At 38.8% G+C, this 21,174-nt stretch overlaps 1 protein-coding gene across 1 annotated transcript in view; it reads right to left on the reverse strand.

Annotated features, from left to right (window-relative positions):
- The window catches only part of STAM (signal transducing adaptor molecule), a 36,097-nt gene extending 18,444 nt beyond the window's left edge, over positions 1-17,653 (reverse strand). The window contains exons 1-2 of the mRNA XM_062567718.1: positions 17,547-17,653; positions 4,424-4,508 (exon numbers count right to left, since the gene is read on the reverse strand). Of these exons, the coding sequence (XP_062423702.1) occupies positions 4,424-4,508; positions 17,547-17,586 (125 nt within the window). The 5' untranslated portion in view covers positions 17,587-17,653. The remainder of the gene's footprint in view (positions 1-4,423; positions 4,509-17,546) is intronic.
- Positions 17,654-21,174: the final 3,521 nt, after the last annotated feature.

Below are 21,174 nucleotides of genomic sequence, written 5' to 3' on the forward strand. Positions count from 1 at the left end.
ATGACAAGCACAATTTAGAAATCAGAGGAAAGGCATGCACTCCACATGAACACAATTCTGTTTATTAGGAAATTTATTAAACAGCTCTCCAGAGAATGCTATACAAATATTAGGCTGCAATTCTGTTCCAGCAGTTTTATAATCCAAGTTTCAGATGCAGCACAGTGATCAGGAATAACAAACCAGCAGGGAGAAAATAGGGCAAGGTAAGATAGAAGCAAAAGTATTACATACTCATATATCCAGAAAAGATTCACAATAAATTTCAGTTTGGGTTTTATAAAGTAAAAATAATGCATTTGGTAAGTAATTTTATTATATTTATTTAACAAAGACAAAATAAACAGTAACTGGAATCTGAAATACTACTTTGTACAAAACATTTCACAGTGCTAGAAATGTATTTTATTATCCAAGATAAATGACCATGGGGATGAAGACTACGCAGGTGACTCAATTTCCCTGCCTACTGTTAGAAACAACTAGTCTGAGATTAATGGTTGGTCTGTTAAATATACATAGCTGTAAGTATGCAGAACACTACTTACATTGGGCAACTTTAATGTTAATGTGAAGTTTCACCACTAGAGGCGATATGCTTTTCTGTTCCTATGCATCACTCTTCAAAACTTGTTTATTTCAAAAAAAGCTTTGATCATCTTTGACTTGAGTATTATTGACTGTCCTCTCCTGTATGAACAGGAATGAAAACAACAAAAGGGGAACCATCTATGCAGAACACCGACTTACTGAGGCAGTGGTAAATTAAAAAGACTGTGTGTAATAAGTTTCAGCAAGAAGCACCCATCTCACTTTCCCTCTTTATCTTCCTCAGCCATTCTGGCTCAGTGTTAACTGATTCCTGAACGTCATTCTGCTTGCATTTGACTTTGAGATGGTTGTATCTTGTGCATTTATGTATTAAGTTAATAAGATATATTTATTTTAAACTATCAGTACTGCAGTTTTTCTCTGGCGGTGTTACTCCGTAAAAATGACAGGCTGCAAAAAAAAGGAAGCTATTGTACTGGGAGAAGACTTCAGTGGTGGAGAAATTGGAAACATTTAATGTAGCACTCTATTTAGTATAACAAATAAAAAACACTCAAGAAGAAACAGAAAAGCACTATTCAAAAATTGTTTGTCTATTCTATTATCAGTGAGACTGTAACTTTGACCTGATTTCTTATGGCTTTACCACTGCCTCAGTAAGTCGGTGTTCTGCATAGATGGTTCCCCTTTTGTAGTTTTCATTCCTGTTCACACAAGAGAGGACAGTCAATAATATGCAAGTTGAAGATGATCAATTTTTTTTTCTTTTTTTTTGAAATAAAAAAGTTTTGAAGAATGATGCATAAGAACAGAAAAGCATATCACCTCTAATGGTAAAACTTTATATTTTGATTTAATCAAGTTTTTGTGTTGAAAAGGCAGACTTGCTCACTGAACACTTTAAAATATTAACAGTTTTCCTCAAAAACGGCATGCAAAAAAGCTCACTGTTATCATATGCAACTGCAGAGTTGTATTACTTATTAGAAGAAATCCTGAGATTAAAAAGAATGTCTCAGTTAAACAAATTTTAGATCATTGTAAAACAGTCAAATAAAAAAACAGATTCAACGGAATTCTCACTTGCTGAAGCAGAGTTCTTTTTTGATTAGATTAAGGAAAGGGAAAAAAGATTAAATACATAGCTATTGGTGATTCTATATTACAAATGTATGTCAATGTAAAAAATAAAATAGTGCAACAGTAGGAATTCAGTCAGAAATTCAGTTACTGAATTGTAATTACATTATCTTACTAGAAAACATGAAACCTCCTTGTAGCTGAACAGCTTCCAGCGGTTACCCTAGACCCACATAAGGTGTTGGCAGACCAAAATGAGACAGGGTGCCATATAACACTATGTAACAACAAATTGTATTTTCTTTTGCAATAAAGAAAACAGTCCTTCTAGTCTTCTGTGGCTTTAGGCGTATCACTACCTACATTTAAAATGCCACAGGTACAAATCAAAATTTAGACCAGTACAAAAGAAAATCTGTAGAGCAGAGATTATATAACCTAAACTTGTGCCAAGAACCAAAAAAGCATAGAGCTTGTATTGGATCAGAACTGATGAAAAGATTAAAGCAAATCCCAACACAGAACACTAGAATCCCTGCCACAGGAATTTACGTTGCAGGGGAGTTAGGAAGAGTTAAAATTCTTAATGGGGAATTTGTTTGTTTTACCTTCCTGTATAATTTGACATAATTCATCAAAACAGAGATAACAAGAAAACCACCATTATCAGCAGGTCTTAATAGAATTTTAAGTGAAAAGTCAGCAGGTAACCTGCTACTACAAGTAGACTAATTATTACAAAGGTTAAAGTAACAGATAGAGGAAAAAAATACATTGTTTTATACAAGAAACAACTGTAACAAAAATTCCAGCTGTCCCAGAGAAATTTAGCTATATGTTGCCAGAGAGCTCTGTTTTTTGTCTGCACTCCCTAGGAGCTGTCTCCTGTAACTAGATACATTTGAGTACTGTTCAGGATAAATCACTCTTAGGCTAAATCCTGCCTATGTAAAAGCTTTCACTAATTAAATAGAATACAGAATCCTTCAATAATACTGTTACAGGCTCAGTATCAACAGATAAAGCAGCAGAAGTACAGTTTTTATATATGGAGAGTAGTGTGACATATTATTAACAACTTACCAGCTTTTATCTTAACTAGAACTTTACACAACAGCATAGGCATCTCGATACGCCATACTATTTGTAAATACTCTGGAGATCATTTCTAATCCCAAAGAACAAGCTTATTTGCTGACCTGTCCTTTGGAACAAAAATCCCAGGTAAGGATTTGTTACCTGGCATTCCATACTGTTTCCTGCAGTCTTAAAAAGCAATCAATGTCCTTCTCAGAGAAGTCTTTCACTGAACAGCAGCAACAGCTTCTCCTTGAAGCCGTTTCTTAAAACGGAACTGTTACAGACTGCTTGGGGAAGATGAATTCAAAACACATTTCCAAATTCTAAAACAACTCTGAATACTTCAATATATTTAAGAGTATTTATACTGTCTTTAAACTGTAGTATTTGCTAATTCAAATTATACTTTGACTTTTCAAGTCCAAAAAAATGAGGCCATGCATAAGGCCTATGAGAGAGTTCAGCAAGGAATCAACCAAAGGAGCATTAAGAGCCCATATTAAGATATGTTTCATTTTATACATATCACATTTTAAAAATGCCATGTTGACACACTCCCATCCTTATCGCCAAACTGGTGACACATGGGCTGAATAAATGGATGATAAAGTGAATGGAAAACTGGTTGGACTGTGAGGCTCAGAGGGACCTGCACAGGCTGGAGAAATACACCAGAGAAAAACTGACCAGAACCTCAGTCAGTTCAATGACAGCTGATGCAAGGTCTTACTTCTGGGACAAGCTGCCTAGAAAACAGCTAGGCAAAAAAGGATGAGGGGGTCTCGGTGTGCCACGTGAGTCAGCAGTGTGGCCTGGCAGCAAAGACCACCAACAGCATCCTGGCCTGTGTTAGTAAGAGCACAGCCAGCAGGGTCAGGGAAATGATCTTTCCCCTCCGTTCAGCACTTGCAAGAATGCATCAGGAGTTTTGCGCTCTCCAGTACAAGCATATTGACATAGTGGAGCAAATCCAGTGGAGTGGTATCCAGATGGTCAGTTCGCTGGAGCATACCACATATGAGGACAGCCAGAGACCTAGGTTCAGTTTGGAGAAGGGCAGGCTAAGGAGGGGGAACCCAATTGCAATCTACAACTACCTGATCAGAGTTTACAAAGAAGATGCAGCCAGACTCTTCTCAGAGGTGCACAGTGATAAGAAGCAAAATACAAGCTGGAAAATTCCAATTAGAGAGTAGGAAAAGAAAAATTTATCATAAGGGTAGTTAAATACTGGAACAGATTACTCAGAGAGGTTGTAGGAACTCCATGTTTGGAGGTGTTCAAGGCTACTAGACATGGCCCTGTTTTGAGCAGGGGCGTTATATCAGATGAACTCTACAGGTTGCTTCCAACCTATAATATGACTCTATAACAAAAAAAATCCTAATGACTTCTCCTGGGTCTATAGCAACTCTGTTAAAACAAACCACCTTACTTTTTTGTTACATTTGTGAAAAACTGCTGTATGCAAATACTAATTCTAATAGATCACTGAGTATCCCCAAAGGAAGGACAATAAAACATAGGGACAGAAAATTACATTTTACTTGTACTGCAAGTAAATTCACTCTAAATTAAGTTGAATTGAGAAAAAGTTGCAAATGTTTATACAAGATAACAAAATTTTCATTCCTCTCATCTAGGAAGTGTTCCTAAGGAAGACTAAAATAACAAAATTAAAATTGAGGGGAAAAGCTCCAAAACCACTTACCCTGTGCGTGACTGTCCAACTTTATCACAAATATCTAAGATAAGGCCCCAGTCCTCTGCAGTGTTCATCTCACTAGTTGCTTTCTCTGATGAATAAAGCATAAGTAAATCAAAATACAAATTAAGAAAAAGAAAGAACAGAATTTAAGATAAAACTGACAAAGATGTTATATTACTACTTTACATTCTGCTAAATGCACAGTAAAATCCTATATTTAACCTATTAATATATAAAAACTGTTCTACCCAATTTCTCTAATTTTAAAACATTCACTTGCTACCATAAATTTAAATTCAGACATACATTTTTCCCCCCACTAATAAGTATATACCCAGAATACCAAAAAAATCATATCAGCTATGAAGAGATATTTTTTCCCCCATTTGGAACTGTAGTTTTATAGGATATTGACACTCCAAGTATTGGTTCATTTGAGACTAAGATACAACAGGAACAGCATTTACCACATTCTCAGACACAAGCTGCCGAGTTTGCATTTCTTTTGCATGTATTGCAAATCAACAAGGAGGCCCCAAAGATTCATGAATAATCACTAAAATTGACTTTAACCATCCCATTCTCATCTCTACCCTGGATGATATAGTCCACTGTCTCTTCTCAGCTACAGAAACTGTTAAACCAAAGTTAATGTGATAAAAACCAATGGGGCTCACTCTTCCAAGTGTCTTGAATAGGACAAGAGAGTCCCTGTGGAATAGTGAAGAAAAAGGAAGGTGAAAAAGAGAATTGAGAATTCCACCTCAGAGCAGAACCCCCCCCCCCCCTTGCGATTTCTCCCCGGAGTAGCATCGCTACACAGAGGAGAACAATAAATACAAGCGTTAAAGGAAACCAGGCCTCACACTGCAGCTGAACGGAAAATGGACAGATCGGGTCATGACGTGCTGGACAGCACGAAGGAACACACAAGCCATCTGCACTGTTCTCTGCACAGAAGGAGATACAGGGAGTGAATAGCAGGTAACCTTTGTTTCCTATCCCTGCTTCATCCAACAGTCACCTTTCAATCTACAAAATGTGTCTCAGCAAAGACCATCATGCCTCAGGCGATGTCTCTGGGACTACTTACATAGTTTAACCAAGGGAAGCAAAGATTTCCTACAAAAATGTATCTGTCAGGATTCATTAATCCATACTAGCACTTGATAGATTGTAGAGAAGAGAGAAAGAAAAAAAAATTTGATCTCTAGAAGCTATGAGAAGTTACTCATCCCAAAGCTGATGGTCCCATTTTCTGTGGGTGAGTTTTTCTATCTTACAAAATGAAGTCAGGTTACCCTTGTTTAGTTTCTTAATTCAGATCCACAATGCACAAAAGTAAAGCTCTACAATTACATGCTCTCAAATTATTTCTGGGGAAAAAAGAAAAAAAAATCTACTTTATACAACTAGAATGATCACTCTCATGCAAGCTGTGCTATGTGATGCAAGAAAAACAGTGAAGCAGTATAGGGAAATTAACCACAATTCTTCACATTCTGCCTGATAAAGTAAAAAAGCACCGTCTCTTCTCTAAATTGAATTAAATCTTATTTGATCACAAAAGGTGGTCATATTCAACAAAAATACCAAAAATTTTGGGTGGGCACCATGCTAATATCTGGCACCAAGAAATCATAGAATCATACAATCGGTAAGGTTGGAAGGGACCTCTGGAGATCATCTAGTCCAACCTCCCTGCTCAGCAGGGTCACCTAGAGCATGTTAGACAGGGTTGCATCCAAGCAGGCCTTGAAGATCTCCAGAGAAGGAGACTCCACAACCTCTCTGGGCAACCTGGTCCAGTGCTCCGTCACTCTCACAGGGAGGAAATTCCCCCTCACGGTCAGGCGGAACTTCCTGTGCTTCAACTGAGAGCTTGTGGGTAAAGATCAAAGGGCAGGTTAGCATGGGGGACGCTGTTGTAGGTGTCTACCACAGGCCAATATACTGACAAATCAACAAACCACTGCATTTTTCTTTCAGTCTACTGATGTTCCAAATCCTGCTTAGGACTAGTATAGCTAACAGTCAGGAAAATTATGAATTTTTAACCTTGTTTATAAAAGAAATATGGCAACTGTGAAGAAACCATTGACAGCAATACCATAATTGCAGAATCCACTCAGCAAGCAAACTAGAAAAACCAAAACAGAAAACAGGACAATGAGACTGTACCTTGCTTAAATCAATGAATATTGTTTTACTTTAGTAATAATTTAGTCAACTCTGGATTATCTGTGGGCAGAAGACATGTGCCACTCATGGATAGACATCTAAATTGAACACTCAGCATAGAGCGATCACAGGCTGTCAGTCTTCTGCAATCACAGGACAGGAGCGCAGTCACTGTACTGCTTGCAAAGGCAGCCTGCAGCCCGAGGCATTATAGCGGCTTTTGGGAAGCAGGAAGCCCGATTTAGCAAGTGCTTGGGGACTAGAGTTCAAGCATGCCTGCACTGCACTCCCGGACCTGGAAGCACTGCCAGCTCGCACGCACAGCCCAGACGCACCCAAAGTAGGCTGCACAGAGGTGGCTCACTCCCCACTTCTGCTCTATCAGCCCAGTGCCAGCTCTGCTGGAGCTGCTCCATTCAAAATGCCTCCGCACAGTGCTCTCCAGGGCTACAAGCCCAGCACAGCTTAGAGCTCACGTGCAGCTCACTCACGATGAATGCTCTATGTTGATTAGTACATGCTTTAGCAGCCAGACAGCCAAAAAACCTAATGCAGCTGAAACTTTGACTTTTCACTTATCCTAATGGACAGTTGTCTTCACTTTTGTCAACAATCGATCCTTCTTTCCTCACATTATAGAGAGCAATTGTATGGCAATTCATTACATCTTTTACAAACCAAGAAGTAAAACAATGCACGCTTAAGGCTTGATAGTAACATTAAACTGTGTTCTATGCTAATTGAAATAGCATTGGCTGAAACTGCAAATAAGATGGGAACCGATGAAATCTCTAACCTATACCAGCCACCAATTAAACCCTTCATTTTCATTCTCAGTAAGAATATTCTGCAAAGTTATTCATCAGGGCAGTTGCATACTATATATGTTAGTACCATGGTTATACCCCTCCTCAGAAGTTAGTCTTGTATAAAAAGTGCATCTGTTTGCAATGCCTCCCTCTATTGTTAGTCAGGCTATTTCTTCTACCAAGAAATGCTAGATAGTTTCTTACCAAATTTCAGTCTAAAGCCCAGTTCCATTGTGTACTCTTTCTTCTCTAGTAACAAGCATCTATTATTTCCCTTGCATTAAAAAAAAAAAAAAAAAAAAAAAAATGCCAAACAGGAGTAAAAATTTTTGCCTGTAGAGTTTTAGTTATATTCGGCCTCGGTCAAGGACAGTTAAAATTTAACCACACGCTGCGAACGCTAGCAGTGCACTATCTGACACTGACTATCCACACAAAAAGGCCGATATCACCGTCACAAGCATTAGCTAGTGACTATCAGCCTTCACCACTGAGGGATCAGGAACAACAAAGACATTTTGACAAAATTCCTGGGCTGCACCAGTGTTTCTCAGACAAAATTATTACTTGAAGTTCCATAAGTCAAATTACTTAAACTGTTATCACTGAAAATCCATGAATCTTCCCCACTTCTAATGTGAGGCACACATTCACAGCCAAAACGTTTTCTGTGCATTCACTATTTTATCAACTCGACTACCAGCTGGCACCCTACCAGTGCTGACATGTCACCATCAACCTCTGACTTAGCACTGAAGTGGCCTCTGAGAGGGAGGTAAAACAGAAATTTGTTCTTAAAGTCTTAGGGTAGGTTAGCATAGAAAACAAAAGATAGCCAAATGTAAATTTGAAATGTTTCTTCATCTCCGATCTCTGTGATCAAAAGTAATTGTCATGGCAATATTAATGCTTACCTCATCCCATTCCCTCATCTCATCATTATAATAAAGCCTTATTCAACGTACTGAATACAAGATCTGATAACATTTCAGGTTTTAGTAAAATGACTTTTAAAGACAGTGCTGCTTGCCTCATGAAATCAGTGTCCTTTAAAAACTCATTAACGCTATTTCCAAAACAAAGGAAAACAGAACTACAGGACAGAGGCATGCGTTCTTAAACCGTCTCCAGTCTTCCAAAAGGGCTCTCTCCAATCGAGTTGTATCACTGACAAAAGGCTTCGTTTTCCTAGCGTAAACAATGCTTATAAATTAACATAGTAGTTTAACCAATGCAAGGGTGTAACACGTTGTCTTAATTGTAATTATTAAATTCTAAATTTTACAAGATTGCTTGTCTTTTTCTATTTCATTACAAGTTCTCAATTTTCACATGCATTCTTTCTTCTAGGAATTATTTTAAATTCTTTTCTTACAGCTAATTCCACAGAGACAGACACAGAGAGTAATAAAAGCTATTGCTTCAGAGAAAAAGAATACTTATACCTACGGACTCTGGACAGCGCTGCTTATGACTCTGCACAATACAATAGCACCTTTCTAAACGATTTCAGTAATCTATTAAATGCCTTTGGAAAATAAGAAACCCACATGGAACTAACACATTGTCAGTTTGCAACGCACAGAGTATGGATAAATCTTCCCTTACATTTCCTCCTTCGTACTGAAGAAATTCTAGAAACATTATTCTAGAACATTATCTCCTTAAAAAGAAACACCTAGAAGTTGAAACCATGTTTCAAACATATTTTATAATCATTTTCTGAAGTGTTTTTTAAAGCTAAACCTCTCAACAAAATTTATAAAATCTTGAACAGTATATACCTTCTCAAGAAAACAGAATCCCTGAGTATAAATGCACATATTTTTACTGAGATACAATATCAAAATTTGGGAGATGGACCTTATGATCAGAAGTCACGCTAGAGAGATCTAGATAGGAGTTCCCTTACTTATGTTTTGGTTCTGGTGAAAGTATATGGGCTCTTGTACTGACTTTACCAGCTACCTTTCTGACTGAAAAAAACCCACAACTCTGGAAGCTAAAGCACAAGTTCAATTTAGCCTTTACCTCCTTGAAATTCCTCAGTCTCTTCCTTGCCCTTTATTAAGATAGTATTAACAGTACTATATTCAGGGCTTTCTGAAAAAAAGTGCAGCGTAAAGGAGAAATGTGTTTAATATTAGTCTTTAACAAAGCACCTAACACATCATATAGGGATCTGAATAGCCAAAAAAACAGCTGCCACTTTCAAGAATATTAAATACTGAACATTGAGTTGTCCATTCAGCAGCAACAGCGTTTCTTTATCTCAGTCTTTCTTTCAGTGCTACCCTCCCTACATCAGCTAACCTGGGGCATGGGAATCAATACCAGCCACCACACTGGGACTCAGAAGTGTGTTTCTGTTGTACATTTGAAACTGCAAAAAGATGCACGAGATGGGCATACTTTGCAATATATGCTACAGCGCCAAAGAGGGTTTGTTTAGTTGTGTTTTTTAAAAAGGTCTGGTGTTTATGTACCTTTTTGAACAGATTATCAGTGGATCAAGACAGTCACTTTCTATGAAATGGACCAATGGTTGTATGCCATGAATAAAGCAAACTAAATAAATACAATTAAATGAAATGTTCTCCTCTGTATATACATATGCATAACTAATAATTATATGACCAAAAAAAAAAAAAAAAAAAACAAATCAAGAACACTGTTCAGGATATTTCGGCAATCAAAAAGTTTTGTTTCTCACAAATCTTTTATAAGACATACGAATCCATTATCAACTGTTGTCCTCTCCACATCATTAAAAAGCTGTTCCAGTTAAACACCATGTTACCAGAAATAAATATCTAGTTGATAAGGTTTAGTTGATAAGGTATATAGTCACTGGTATACAAACCAACTACTATGGTTCTGGTTTTAACAGTATTTAGCAATTATTCAATAAATGGTGATAATCTGTATTTAGCCACACCCCAGCCAGTCATTATACTTAGACTTCTAGAAAAAATATCACCAAAAATATAAGAAATCTGACAAACTTTTGAGCAGCCTAAGTAAACCAGCCTCTTCTTGTGCTGTAAAGTCTCAAACATTTGTTAAGCCCCTGTTTCCCTCTGGTTTATACAAATCTGAAAATATTTGAAACATCTATAAAATTCTAGTTTCTCCTCTGGTTTTGGGCATTATTCAAAAATTATAACTAAATCAAAAACTATGTATTTGCATTGTGATTCTATCTGAAGTTCCCAATTATGTCCAAAACACAGCTACAACTGACAACTTAAGGACAGAAGAAGTAAACCCTTCTCAGAAATGATTAAGTCCTAAAACAAGTTTATCATCAGCTTTAGAAAATGCTATTAAACAGACATAAAAGTAGTAAATGCTGAAAAAGCCACTGTCAAATTCAATGGTTGAATTCTCAGGTGCTGGTAAGGGAGGAAAAAAAAAAAAAAAAAAAAAAAAAAAAGCCCTTATTGCCTCATCCTACTAGATTTTCCATGCAAGTATGTGCAAGTCGCTTAAATTCTCTGCCTTGGTTATTTCTGCATCTTAACAGCAGCAATTTCGTGCCTCGGGAGGATAGAATAGATACATTGATCAGTATTCAGATACTACAGTGAATAGTGTGATGCATTTCATAAGGCAGAAAGCTTAACAGCTTATTGTTAATAGAGATATTTTTTCAAGAAGTAAGTCTTGAGGGGGAGGGGGAGTAAACAGGTTTAAGTTATGTAGGCTTTAAATTTTGCTACTTGTAACACTAGCAAATTCTAGTGTTTGTAACACTAGAATTGTGTTATTTTTCTGCTACAAAATCTTCAAGATACTAAATCATTTAGAATTTTGAAAAAAGCAACAAAAATACATCCCAACACTTAAAACTTGCATAACTTTTGTTTAAACTGTTTCAGTGTGAGTATAAACTACTAAAATATTCCAGCAAAACCAAGGGTTTTAGCCATTCCACTCAGTATTTACTCTTACTCTGTCTGTAACATTCTTCCATTTCACCAGTCACACATCTACAATTATTCAGGACTTCAGTATTTCATTTAAGTCACAAACTAAAAGATCAGATAAAGAAAGTCTTCACTCAAACTAAAATTACAACCAATTTGTAGCACCATAAGAAAACCAAACCTCAAAAATCTCTATGTCAAAGTAAACATCACAGAAATGACAAAAAAATGACATTCCCTTCAGGCTTTCCTCATCCTCTTCTACTGATAGTCTCATTTCCTTTCCTGGGCAAAACAAATAATTCCTTTCCCCCATCTATATAAATACAAATACACTTGTATTTTTACAACACTTTGGAATTTTGGTAACTATTTCCTCTCTTAATAGTTTAAGTAGGCCTGGAAGACTGGAATGGATTACAAGTTTTTCTTTCCATATCACTGCAATGAAAGTAATTAAATGTTCGTCTTTTTATCTGTCAAAGATAACAAACAAAAAAAAACTGCACGAGTTAGTCTATTCTACAAAAAAAATCTCTTTCATATTAATCACCCAGCATTTCACTCATATGCTTAGAACTGCACAGAAAAATATGTCCAAGCAGATTCCATATAGACAAGATTGAAAATAATCTCTAACAAGCAATGCCAGTGTAGCCTGAAATCAAAAATTCAGGCTCAGCAATACAAACAGCCTTTATTTACAGTCTCAAGCAGCGACCTACACAGTTTGCTGAATTCCCTTTCAAATTGTTAACTGAGGTTAAAGGCATTAACTAACCTCAGCTTAACCGCATTCCCATCTACAGTATTTATGAAAAGCCCTTGCAGAAGGCCTCCTATGAAAAGAGGGCTAGCTGGTCTGAGGCAATGCAAGCAGTGACAGAGCAGTGACAAAGCAGGTGACGGAGCTGATGGGAGGCCACCTCAACTCATTCCTTCAGGAGACTGTATATACGATCAAGCGTAGGAGACAGCCTAGCCAAGACAGGCATCGCCCAGCTTGGGAAGCTGTACCAAACAAAGACACTTAAGATCTGGTAGGAAAATGCCGAGAACACCAGTAAGACAAGCTGGGCAAGAATAACTTCAACCTATTATGGCCAACTAGTCCAAATTCTCAGAACTACCTAGACATACTACAACAGAGCAGGAAGATGAGCACATTACAGATATATGAGAATGATGATTGTAACTCTGTAAACAAGGTGGATCACAGACAAGTAATATGAACAAATGGTGCCAGGACCTATTTACAGAGATCCACACATCAAGCCACAGTAGAAAAAGCATTTCAGAAGGAAGATCAGAAAAACATAAAGCCATTTGCATCAAATATGTAGTGTTATTTTTATCAACGTGAACAGACTCGGCGTGTTGGAGAACTGCTTTGATTCTTCTGAATACTGATGTTATAATCCACACTGCCACAGCTGAGAGGAGGAAAAGCACTTAAAATGACAGCTTCTCCTCGGGAGGAGAGAAAGAATTACTGAAAAAGCACAGTCCACAAAAACCCTTTTGCCTATGGAATGTACTATCTTGCTTCAAATAGCCCAGCTGAATTTAAGTCTGGTGATTCACTTCCAGAGAGGGATACTTCTAAAAACGAAATAATTATTGACTGCATACAGAAGAGATTTCACTCATTTGTATCCTGTCAGCATAGCCTTTTTTCATTGAGAATGTCACTGAGGTACCTCTAGTGAGAAATGCTTTTTCTTCAGATGCATTATAAATAACTGAAAAAGAGGGTGGTTATTAACTTCTTTCCTACAGAGAATCTACTCAGTCTCCCCGCTAACTCACGGATCATATCCTTCTTCTTGAAACAGTGCCGAGAAAAGTAGTAGATTAACTCAAGAAGAAAGCAACAGTCCCATGACAAGCTGAACAAGTACTTGAAAGTCATCTTTCCTTCCAACTATAAGTACTTTAACTTGCAGTTTGTATTCTCCATAATTCTCCAGGGTCAAAAGTCTCCTCTGCAACAATTTTCTGTCCTTTTGGCAAATCTAGGCTAAGCAGAGAAAAGCCTAGTTCACAGAGATACGTAATTTGCTGGCTTTGAAGTTGCTGACTAACAGGATAAATATAAGGAGTAACCAGCTTAAATAGCAAAAGCATCTTATGACAAGAAATTGCACCTGGAAATCTTGGTGAAAATATTTGTTATATTCTAATCTATCAAACTATATGCTGTTGTAGCTTAACGTCCTTATTATCTACAATATTTAATTCATGCGTATTATTTAAAATCTAGAAGAGTTTAAGCATAAAATGATGCATAACCACTACAATTAATGAAAATATAGAAAAAATTTATTGCAACTCATGTTGTGTTAAAATCCTCTCGGTAATTAAACTTCATATTTAGTTACTGTAGATACTAAACCCAAGCATATAGCCTTTTGAGTATATCCTCAGAAATACAGTGTCTTGAAGTTGCTTTCTTTTGCTGAATTCAGATACTATGTTCTCTACTTGGACACACTGCTGAAGGTTCCCAAATCTGTTGGTGAAAATTCACAGACTTTCTTACCACTCTCGTTATATCCCAAACCATTACACCAGCTACACAAAGAACAAGCCTAGCACAGAAAGCAAATGCAAGTGCCTTTGTCCATTACCATTCATTAGGGAGAAAACCATTAAAACTATTTAATGCCATTAGCGTTCTGGACATGACCGAATGATGAATTGACTTCAAAAAAAAATGGATATTTTGTTCAAACTGGTCTTTGAGAATAAAAGACACCTTTTTCTAAACACCTCCTCTTAATATGATGTGTGAACGTATGACAGCCCTTGTCAGGATCTATATTGCAGCCTTTTAAACTTCAAAAATATATTGAAATAATAACCCTTCAGGATAGAGTAAAAATTTTTTTTCCAGTTCTCTGCATACAACAGACTAAGTTTGTTATTCTAACTTTTGATGGCAAGCACCGTAAAGTATGTACTACATTAAGTCCAGAAGTATGAATTTTATTCTTCAGATAGCATCTACACGACATTTCAGAATCTCTTCAGCAGCAAGTTCGTTATCAAATCTAACCTAACCACTGCTACATTACTAATGAAACTATCGTGACAGTCTTTCGGTTCTCAAAGCACATTTCATCATTTCACCTATATAAAGCTCACAGATAAATTTGAATTTCTCAGGAGCAATTCTCTGAGAATAAACTTATGATTAAGGTTATGAAATATTGCAGAAGCAGATTTTCCATGAAATAAGAAAAACATTAATTCCAATTGAATTGAGCATATAGCCTTTTGAGTATATCCTCAGAAATACAGTGTCTTGAAGTTGCTTTCTTTTGCTGAATTCAGATACTATGTTCTCTACTTGGACACACTGCTGAAGGTTCCCAAATCTGGTGGTGAAAATTCACATAGACTTATGTCACCTCTGATTATCATCGCTTTCTGTTAAAATATTCCCAAATATGGTAGAAAGAGGGTTCAGATCACAAATAATTTTTTTGGCTTCATCTAGAGAGTTTCACTCTTTGAAGATGACAACAGCTTACCATCTCAAATCTGCAGGCGCCTTAACAACATTTGTTAGTACTATTAGTTTAATCAGTCTTTAACAATACTCTTTTGCCAGTCACATCTATAGAAGAGGTGTATCCCCCTCAAAAATCTCTGTACAAAGCTGATACTAAATGGTAAGCTATCACAGATGACCAGCTTCCATATCATCAGCATGCTAATAGGACCGGGCAAATGCTGATGACCGGCCAGACAGACCAAGAAATTTCTCCTTCTGAACCTAGACACACTTATGCTCCTCAAAATAATGAAAAACAATTTAGTCCCAGATGACTTCCTTGCAATCCATTGTCCTAAATGATTCCAAAGTCATTTCCAGCTATTACACAGTGCTAAGTGTCCAGGACTGAGAATGCACAGCTATCACAGTAAAAATACTATCATCTACACCAACGTCCAGCTTCCTATGACAAGATTAACAGCTTTTGACTGCCTTCCTGCTTCAGGAATCTTGATTCTCAAAGGAAAATTTTATTACTGAGCAAGAGCAAAAGTAGAGCACTCAACTTTCAATTCTTTTTTTCAGAATGAAAAACAACACTGCTGCTTGACAACTTTTGGAAGTTTCCCCAAGAATACAAGAGTCTACTCCACAGCTGACATATCTTATGAAGCCTGCCAAAAAGTTCATCCAGATAATAGCACATTCACAAAGGACCTTGAGGAATAAGGGCCTGGGGACTCTTTCCTGGAGACTTCATTGCCCCTGTCTCCTTGGCATAAATCCAGTCAAGTGATGAAAGAAGGCAGAAAGCCCCTGAAAAGAGGCAGCCACCAACCGACCAGTCTGCAGCTCCTTACATCTCCCTCAGGACCCTTAAGAGAAAGGGGAAATGGAAGGAGGCTATATTAATTCTTTGGGGAAAATCAGCCCATCTGCTCTGTATCTTTTTTTCCAAGGACAACTTGGGACTAAGTAGTTATTTATTTGTGCTCATACAATATGCATAATAATGCTTTTGAAAAATGTCAGGTCTACTGGTGACTAGACTAGGCAAGCACAGTAGCTAAGGTTACAGCACTGGCATTCTTTGCCACTAGAAAATAGTAAATAACCCATTCAAGTAACAGTTGGGTACTACTACCCTGCATCACCAAACTTACAATGATGACAAACATGATCTACCAGATTTAGCTCTATCTAAACCCACTCAAAAGTGTCTGATCTTCACCACTGCTAGACAGCTGTCTTAAGAAGTAAAAGAGTAAATATTTGCCAGATCTTCAGCTATCATTTTTTAAATCTGGCTTATTATTTTAAACCATTCTCCACATTACCAAAATTTCAATTCCCTAATTGTTCACAGAAAATTGGCAAGTCATGCAACTGCCTCCTCTCTTTCAGCTGCCAAATTACACAAGAAGACAGCAAAAACATTAGGAAAAATAATATTTATTACTTTTCAGAATAAGAAATTGTTGACTTTACCAAGGAAGATAGAAACTAAAAAGACAGCCATCACCAGAAAAGATTGCAGTGTGCTTTACTGTTCAAAATTGGAAGAGTGAGCTATAACCACATGCTTTAAGATACAAGATTAAAAATTCTTGCTAAAGTACATAAAGAATTTGCATTTCACCTTCATTTATGAATGCTTTTAAGTGATTTTTATTTTGAGGATTTTTTGAGAAGCTAGAAGAATTCAGTCAGAGCAAAAGAATCATGTATTTGTAGTTAAAAAGTGCAACACATACAAAATTATAAGGTTGCTAATGAAATTTGTTCCAAGAAATGTATACAGTGTTATATTACTGCAGGATGTAGATGCGTGGGGGGGGGGGCAGTATTTATCCAAATATGAGAAAAAGTATTTCTGTGTTATGGTGTTTCCCAAAGTTTTTAATCACTCTTGCAATAAAACAGAAGCAAGCAGCAGGTAAGAAATCAGCCATATTGCACAATCTCAAATTAGACAGGCAGAATAAATCTGCTTATAATTATTCCACATTTGATTAGGACACATGTGCATTAAGCACAATTTTTGTCACATAGAGGCAAAATACCTGGTTTCTATCTGGTTTGGCCCTGAAAGAAACAAGGTCGGGATGAAACCTGATTGCAGCACATCAAGTTTCACTTGAAAAGGAGAAAAAAAAACCCTCCTGCAGAATTAATTTTCAAGCAGCGAATACAAAACGCTTCAACAGTTTTCCCATGTTTGTTTTTGAAACAACTGAAGATGGAGTTTTCCACTTCGCGTCCTTCGGTAAGGTACCGCCGTAAGCGCTTCCTACCCGTGCTGTTTTACCCCGGCACAACACAGCTCCGGGCAGCCCAGCCCTGCTCACCGGAGCTCCGGGCACCCCCGCGCCCGCTCCCCGCCCGGCAGCCGCGGAGCGCACAGGCCGCGGTAGCCCAGGCCGCCCCGCGCTGACACCGACCAGGCCGGTGCCGCCGCCGCCGGGCCGGGCCCCGTCCGCCCGCGGCCCCGGCTCGGCCCTGCTCGCCACGGCCACGGCCACGGCCTGACCCGCCCCGACTCGGCAGCGCGGCGCGGGGGCTGCGGAGCGGCGGCCGCCCCGGCGGCGCGGGGGTGGGTGAGGGGGGAGGCGGCTGCGGGCCCCGGGCGGGCCAGGCGCGGGGCTGCCCCGCGGCGGCCCCGGGGGGCCGCGCCGGGCCGGGCCGGGCCGGGCGGCGCCACTCACCCACATCCTGGTCGAAGGGGTTGGTGGCGAAGAGCGGCATGGCGGGGGCGGCGGCGGCGCGGGCTCCCGCTCCCCTCCCGGCAGCGGGCTGCGGCGGCGGCCCAGCGAGAGGCCCTCGGCGGCGGCGGCTCCTCCCCCCGCCCGCGAAGCCTCCGCCGCCTCCTCCCAGGGCCGGGGAGCCGGCCCGCCCCGCGCGGCATGCTGGGAAGCCGCGGCCGCCCCGCCGCAGCGGCAGGCCCGGCCCGGCCCGACCGGGCCGCCTGCTCGTCGCGCCCCCCCCGGCCCCACGCCAGGCCGTTTCGGGGAGGCAGGGCGCCTTGAACGGAGCTGTTATTTATCCTGGGCTGTCTCACGCCTCCCTCGCCGGCAGGGAGCCGGCTTCGTGCCCAGACAAGCCTCATCTCCGTGGCAAAATCTCAGCGTTTCCCCGTACGTCGGGCTGAACCTGTATTTTCAGTGCCGGTGTAAAGAAGCTTTTGAAATAAGTGGCGTGTTACAGAGTCGCAAGGTGGTGGCTATGCTAGAGTATTTCACCACCCAGCATCGGATAGTTGTGCGCAGGAGTCTGACCGCCCACCAAGGGTGAGATCCTGTTGAGACCAGGCACTAGAAGTTGCTGGTGGAGCTTTAGTACCCCACGGCCTTTGACTGCAGCCTTGCTTCTGCGCTTCATACGCGTATCTTCACCGGCTTCAACAGAATTTACCACATGAGTAGAATCTGAGTCACAGAATATGACACATTCTGCCTGTCCCTGCACATTCTTGCCTCAGTCATTATCCTTCAGGGCTTTTAGTACTGTTTAATTACTCTGAACTAGCTGGGTAGAAAATGATATAAAAAAGTTGGTCTAGTGTGTGAGGGACGAGTCAGAGAGGGCATCTGAAAGAGCAGTACTGGCGTCTTGCAGAAACATGCAAACATGAATTAAAAGAGACACGACTAGTGTCTGCAGAGCAGAAACATTAGATAAAATCAATAGCAATAACTATGTTCAATAATGAATGTAATTGCATGCATTAGGCAGACTTTTAACACATTGGATGAAAGCTACATACCAGCCTCTTCCCACAGGGATCTGCATCGATCTGCTGCTTGGGAATGACTACCTTTAAGGAACTTGGTACTCCCCCTTTTTGAATTCTGCCTCAGTTCAAAGACCTTTGCAAGATATTCCCAGAGGATGCTTTACCTCCTCCGGTTCATCATCTCCATTACGTTCACAAAAGACACATGATGGAAGGTCTCAGAGTTTGTTTTATCCTCTTTGTTTTCATCACTTCCCTCTGATGGGTTTCAAAATGAAATTGTAACAGCTTTTATATAGTAGTCCTATAGTAAGAACAAACATATGAGATGCAAGGAGCTTGGGCTTTAGACCCCCTTCAGCCAGAAAGAATCCCAACCCTGTTGTACTTCCAGGCAAGCTACCTATTCTAGGTTATTCAACATTAGGAGGAGGGCATCGGTATTTAGCATCTTAAGGCTCTTTAGTCTTGGCCCATGATTTGTTTCTGCAACGTTTTTTTCCCTCTTGAACACATTCTGTACTTCCCTGGTGTAAAGTACAAGACTCCCTTGGGCAATCTGCAATATATCGTATCTTCCTCTTTCCCCTGGCCATGGCTCTCACATTCTGTCATGGTACAGCAACAGGTGATGGTTCAAGCACTCTTCTGTGAAGTGTGGGCTTTGCCCTCTCAGACAGAGAAGGCTATTGAAACCAGCTTTTCCACTTCATCTGTGAGTAGTATAATTAGCGTGATATTAAAAAAGGTGTGTCAAGCTTCCTTTATTGAGAGTAGTTCAAAATGTTTTTAATATTTCCTACTGTATTTGAAATGGGACTCATGCTGCCTGATTTAGCTGTCTAAAAGCAAGGAATCTAGTCCAACTGTACAGTCTCAAATTGCATCTGATTCAGTGTAACTGCAGCTGATATAGAATATAGCAGTACTGCTCTCCCTGTGCCCACAAACTATGTGCTGCCACCACATTTCTTGTATTAGATTTGGAATTTGATCCAATTAATTTGTGGCTGCACAATCAGCTGATTCAACAGAAAACTACTTCACTGCAGAAAAGTTCCCCGTTGGATCATCTCACTGATCTGACTCAACTTACATCTAGATCCCAGGCAAGGGAAGAGGAGGGAACACTTGAACACTTGGGGATACTACATTGGCTTCACTGGAGTAGGTCAACAAAAGCAGGCATCTCTAGGGGAAGATTGATCTATTTCAGACGTGTGTCTGAAGGTGCCGTCTGTAGAAGTCTGACTCTATTGATTTCATAGAGGGGATATCTGCCCAACTTGAAAAGAACTAAAATAACATTACATGAATTCCACCTTTGGTAAATGTTTTCTGACTTAGGACCTGTCCCCAAACAGTAAGTTTAAAGTATTTTTTTAAAAAATATATATTACTTTTATCTAAATAAAACTGGCTCAGATCATTGATCCAGATGGATCCTTTTTGGGCACATTTCATCTTTTATATAGTACTGTTGTTCAGATACTGCTATGTGATAAAAGCATATATTCAATTAGTTGTCAGTGCAACTTACTCACTTCCTGGATTTTAAAGACATGACATAGTTCTAAATTTGATTTCAGTGAGTCACTATGAAATAATTTGCCCCTGATATGTATTCAAGTCACATCATAGACTGTATCTCACATTTACTGACAGTAGTAGCAATATTAGAAAATACTGCTTAAAAACTGGGGTTTGTATGTAAAGATATTTCTATAGGGAATGCTATGATACAAATGACATTTGAAAGAGTTACATTTTTACGTAAAAATAAAAAAAAGCAAAGTAATTTTTTCTCAATATTGCCAATAGTTTTGAACTTACTGTAGAATGTATTTAATAAATAAAAATAAAATTAAAATAAAAAATAAACTTTTATTAACTTATTTATTAACTCATGCAGAATTATAGCTGTTTTAAAAAACATTAACTCTAAATACAGTATAAGTATATATAATACATGAATTGCCTAATTTAACAACAGTGAAGGTCAAAGGACACTGCTAGTCAGCATCACTGATAACATTCTAAAATCAGAAGCAGCAAAGAAGTCCAGTTTCTTCTTTTTTTGGCAAGACTGACATGTGCTAACAGAGTATTTTTTGAGGATGAACATCTGTCCTCTGAGAAATTTATCAAAAGCAGCAACATATTTCTTGAAGTCCACTGAATATTCATTTAATACTGATGAAGCAATTGGGAAAACAGACCTAAATATACCTTCAGTGATCATTTTTTTTAACTTTATTTTTACTCTACTAGAACATGTAGCATTTTGATGTATAAATAGCTGGGTGAGGAGGGGTTGTTTGTTGATATAATTTATCCATTCCTTTTTTTTTAATTATGACAATAGTTATTAGTTCTTGATTCTGACGATATAAAACAAATCATTTCCCTATAGTATTCTGGTGGGAAAGAGCACTTGGAAACAGTAACTTACAAATCAGTCTGTTAGGGAAGTTCTAAGTTTATTTTTTAAAATCGCTCAGTTGACTCACATCTGCATTAGATAAGCATATTTTCTAGAGGAAGAGAAAAACATTATGTCTGTGGAAGGAAGGTCTACTGGAGTTCCAGTTCATCAGAGG

Source organism: Rhea pennata, chromosome 2, assembly GCF_028389875.1.
Source record: "Rhea pennata isolate bPtePen1 chromosome 2, bPtePen1.pri, whole genome shotgun sequence".
Taxonomy (NCBI): domain Eukaryota; kingdom Metazoa; phylum Chordata; class Aves; order Rheiformes; family Rheidae; genus Rhea; species Rhea pennata.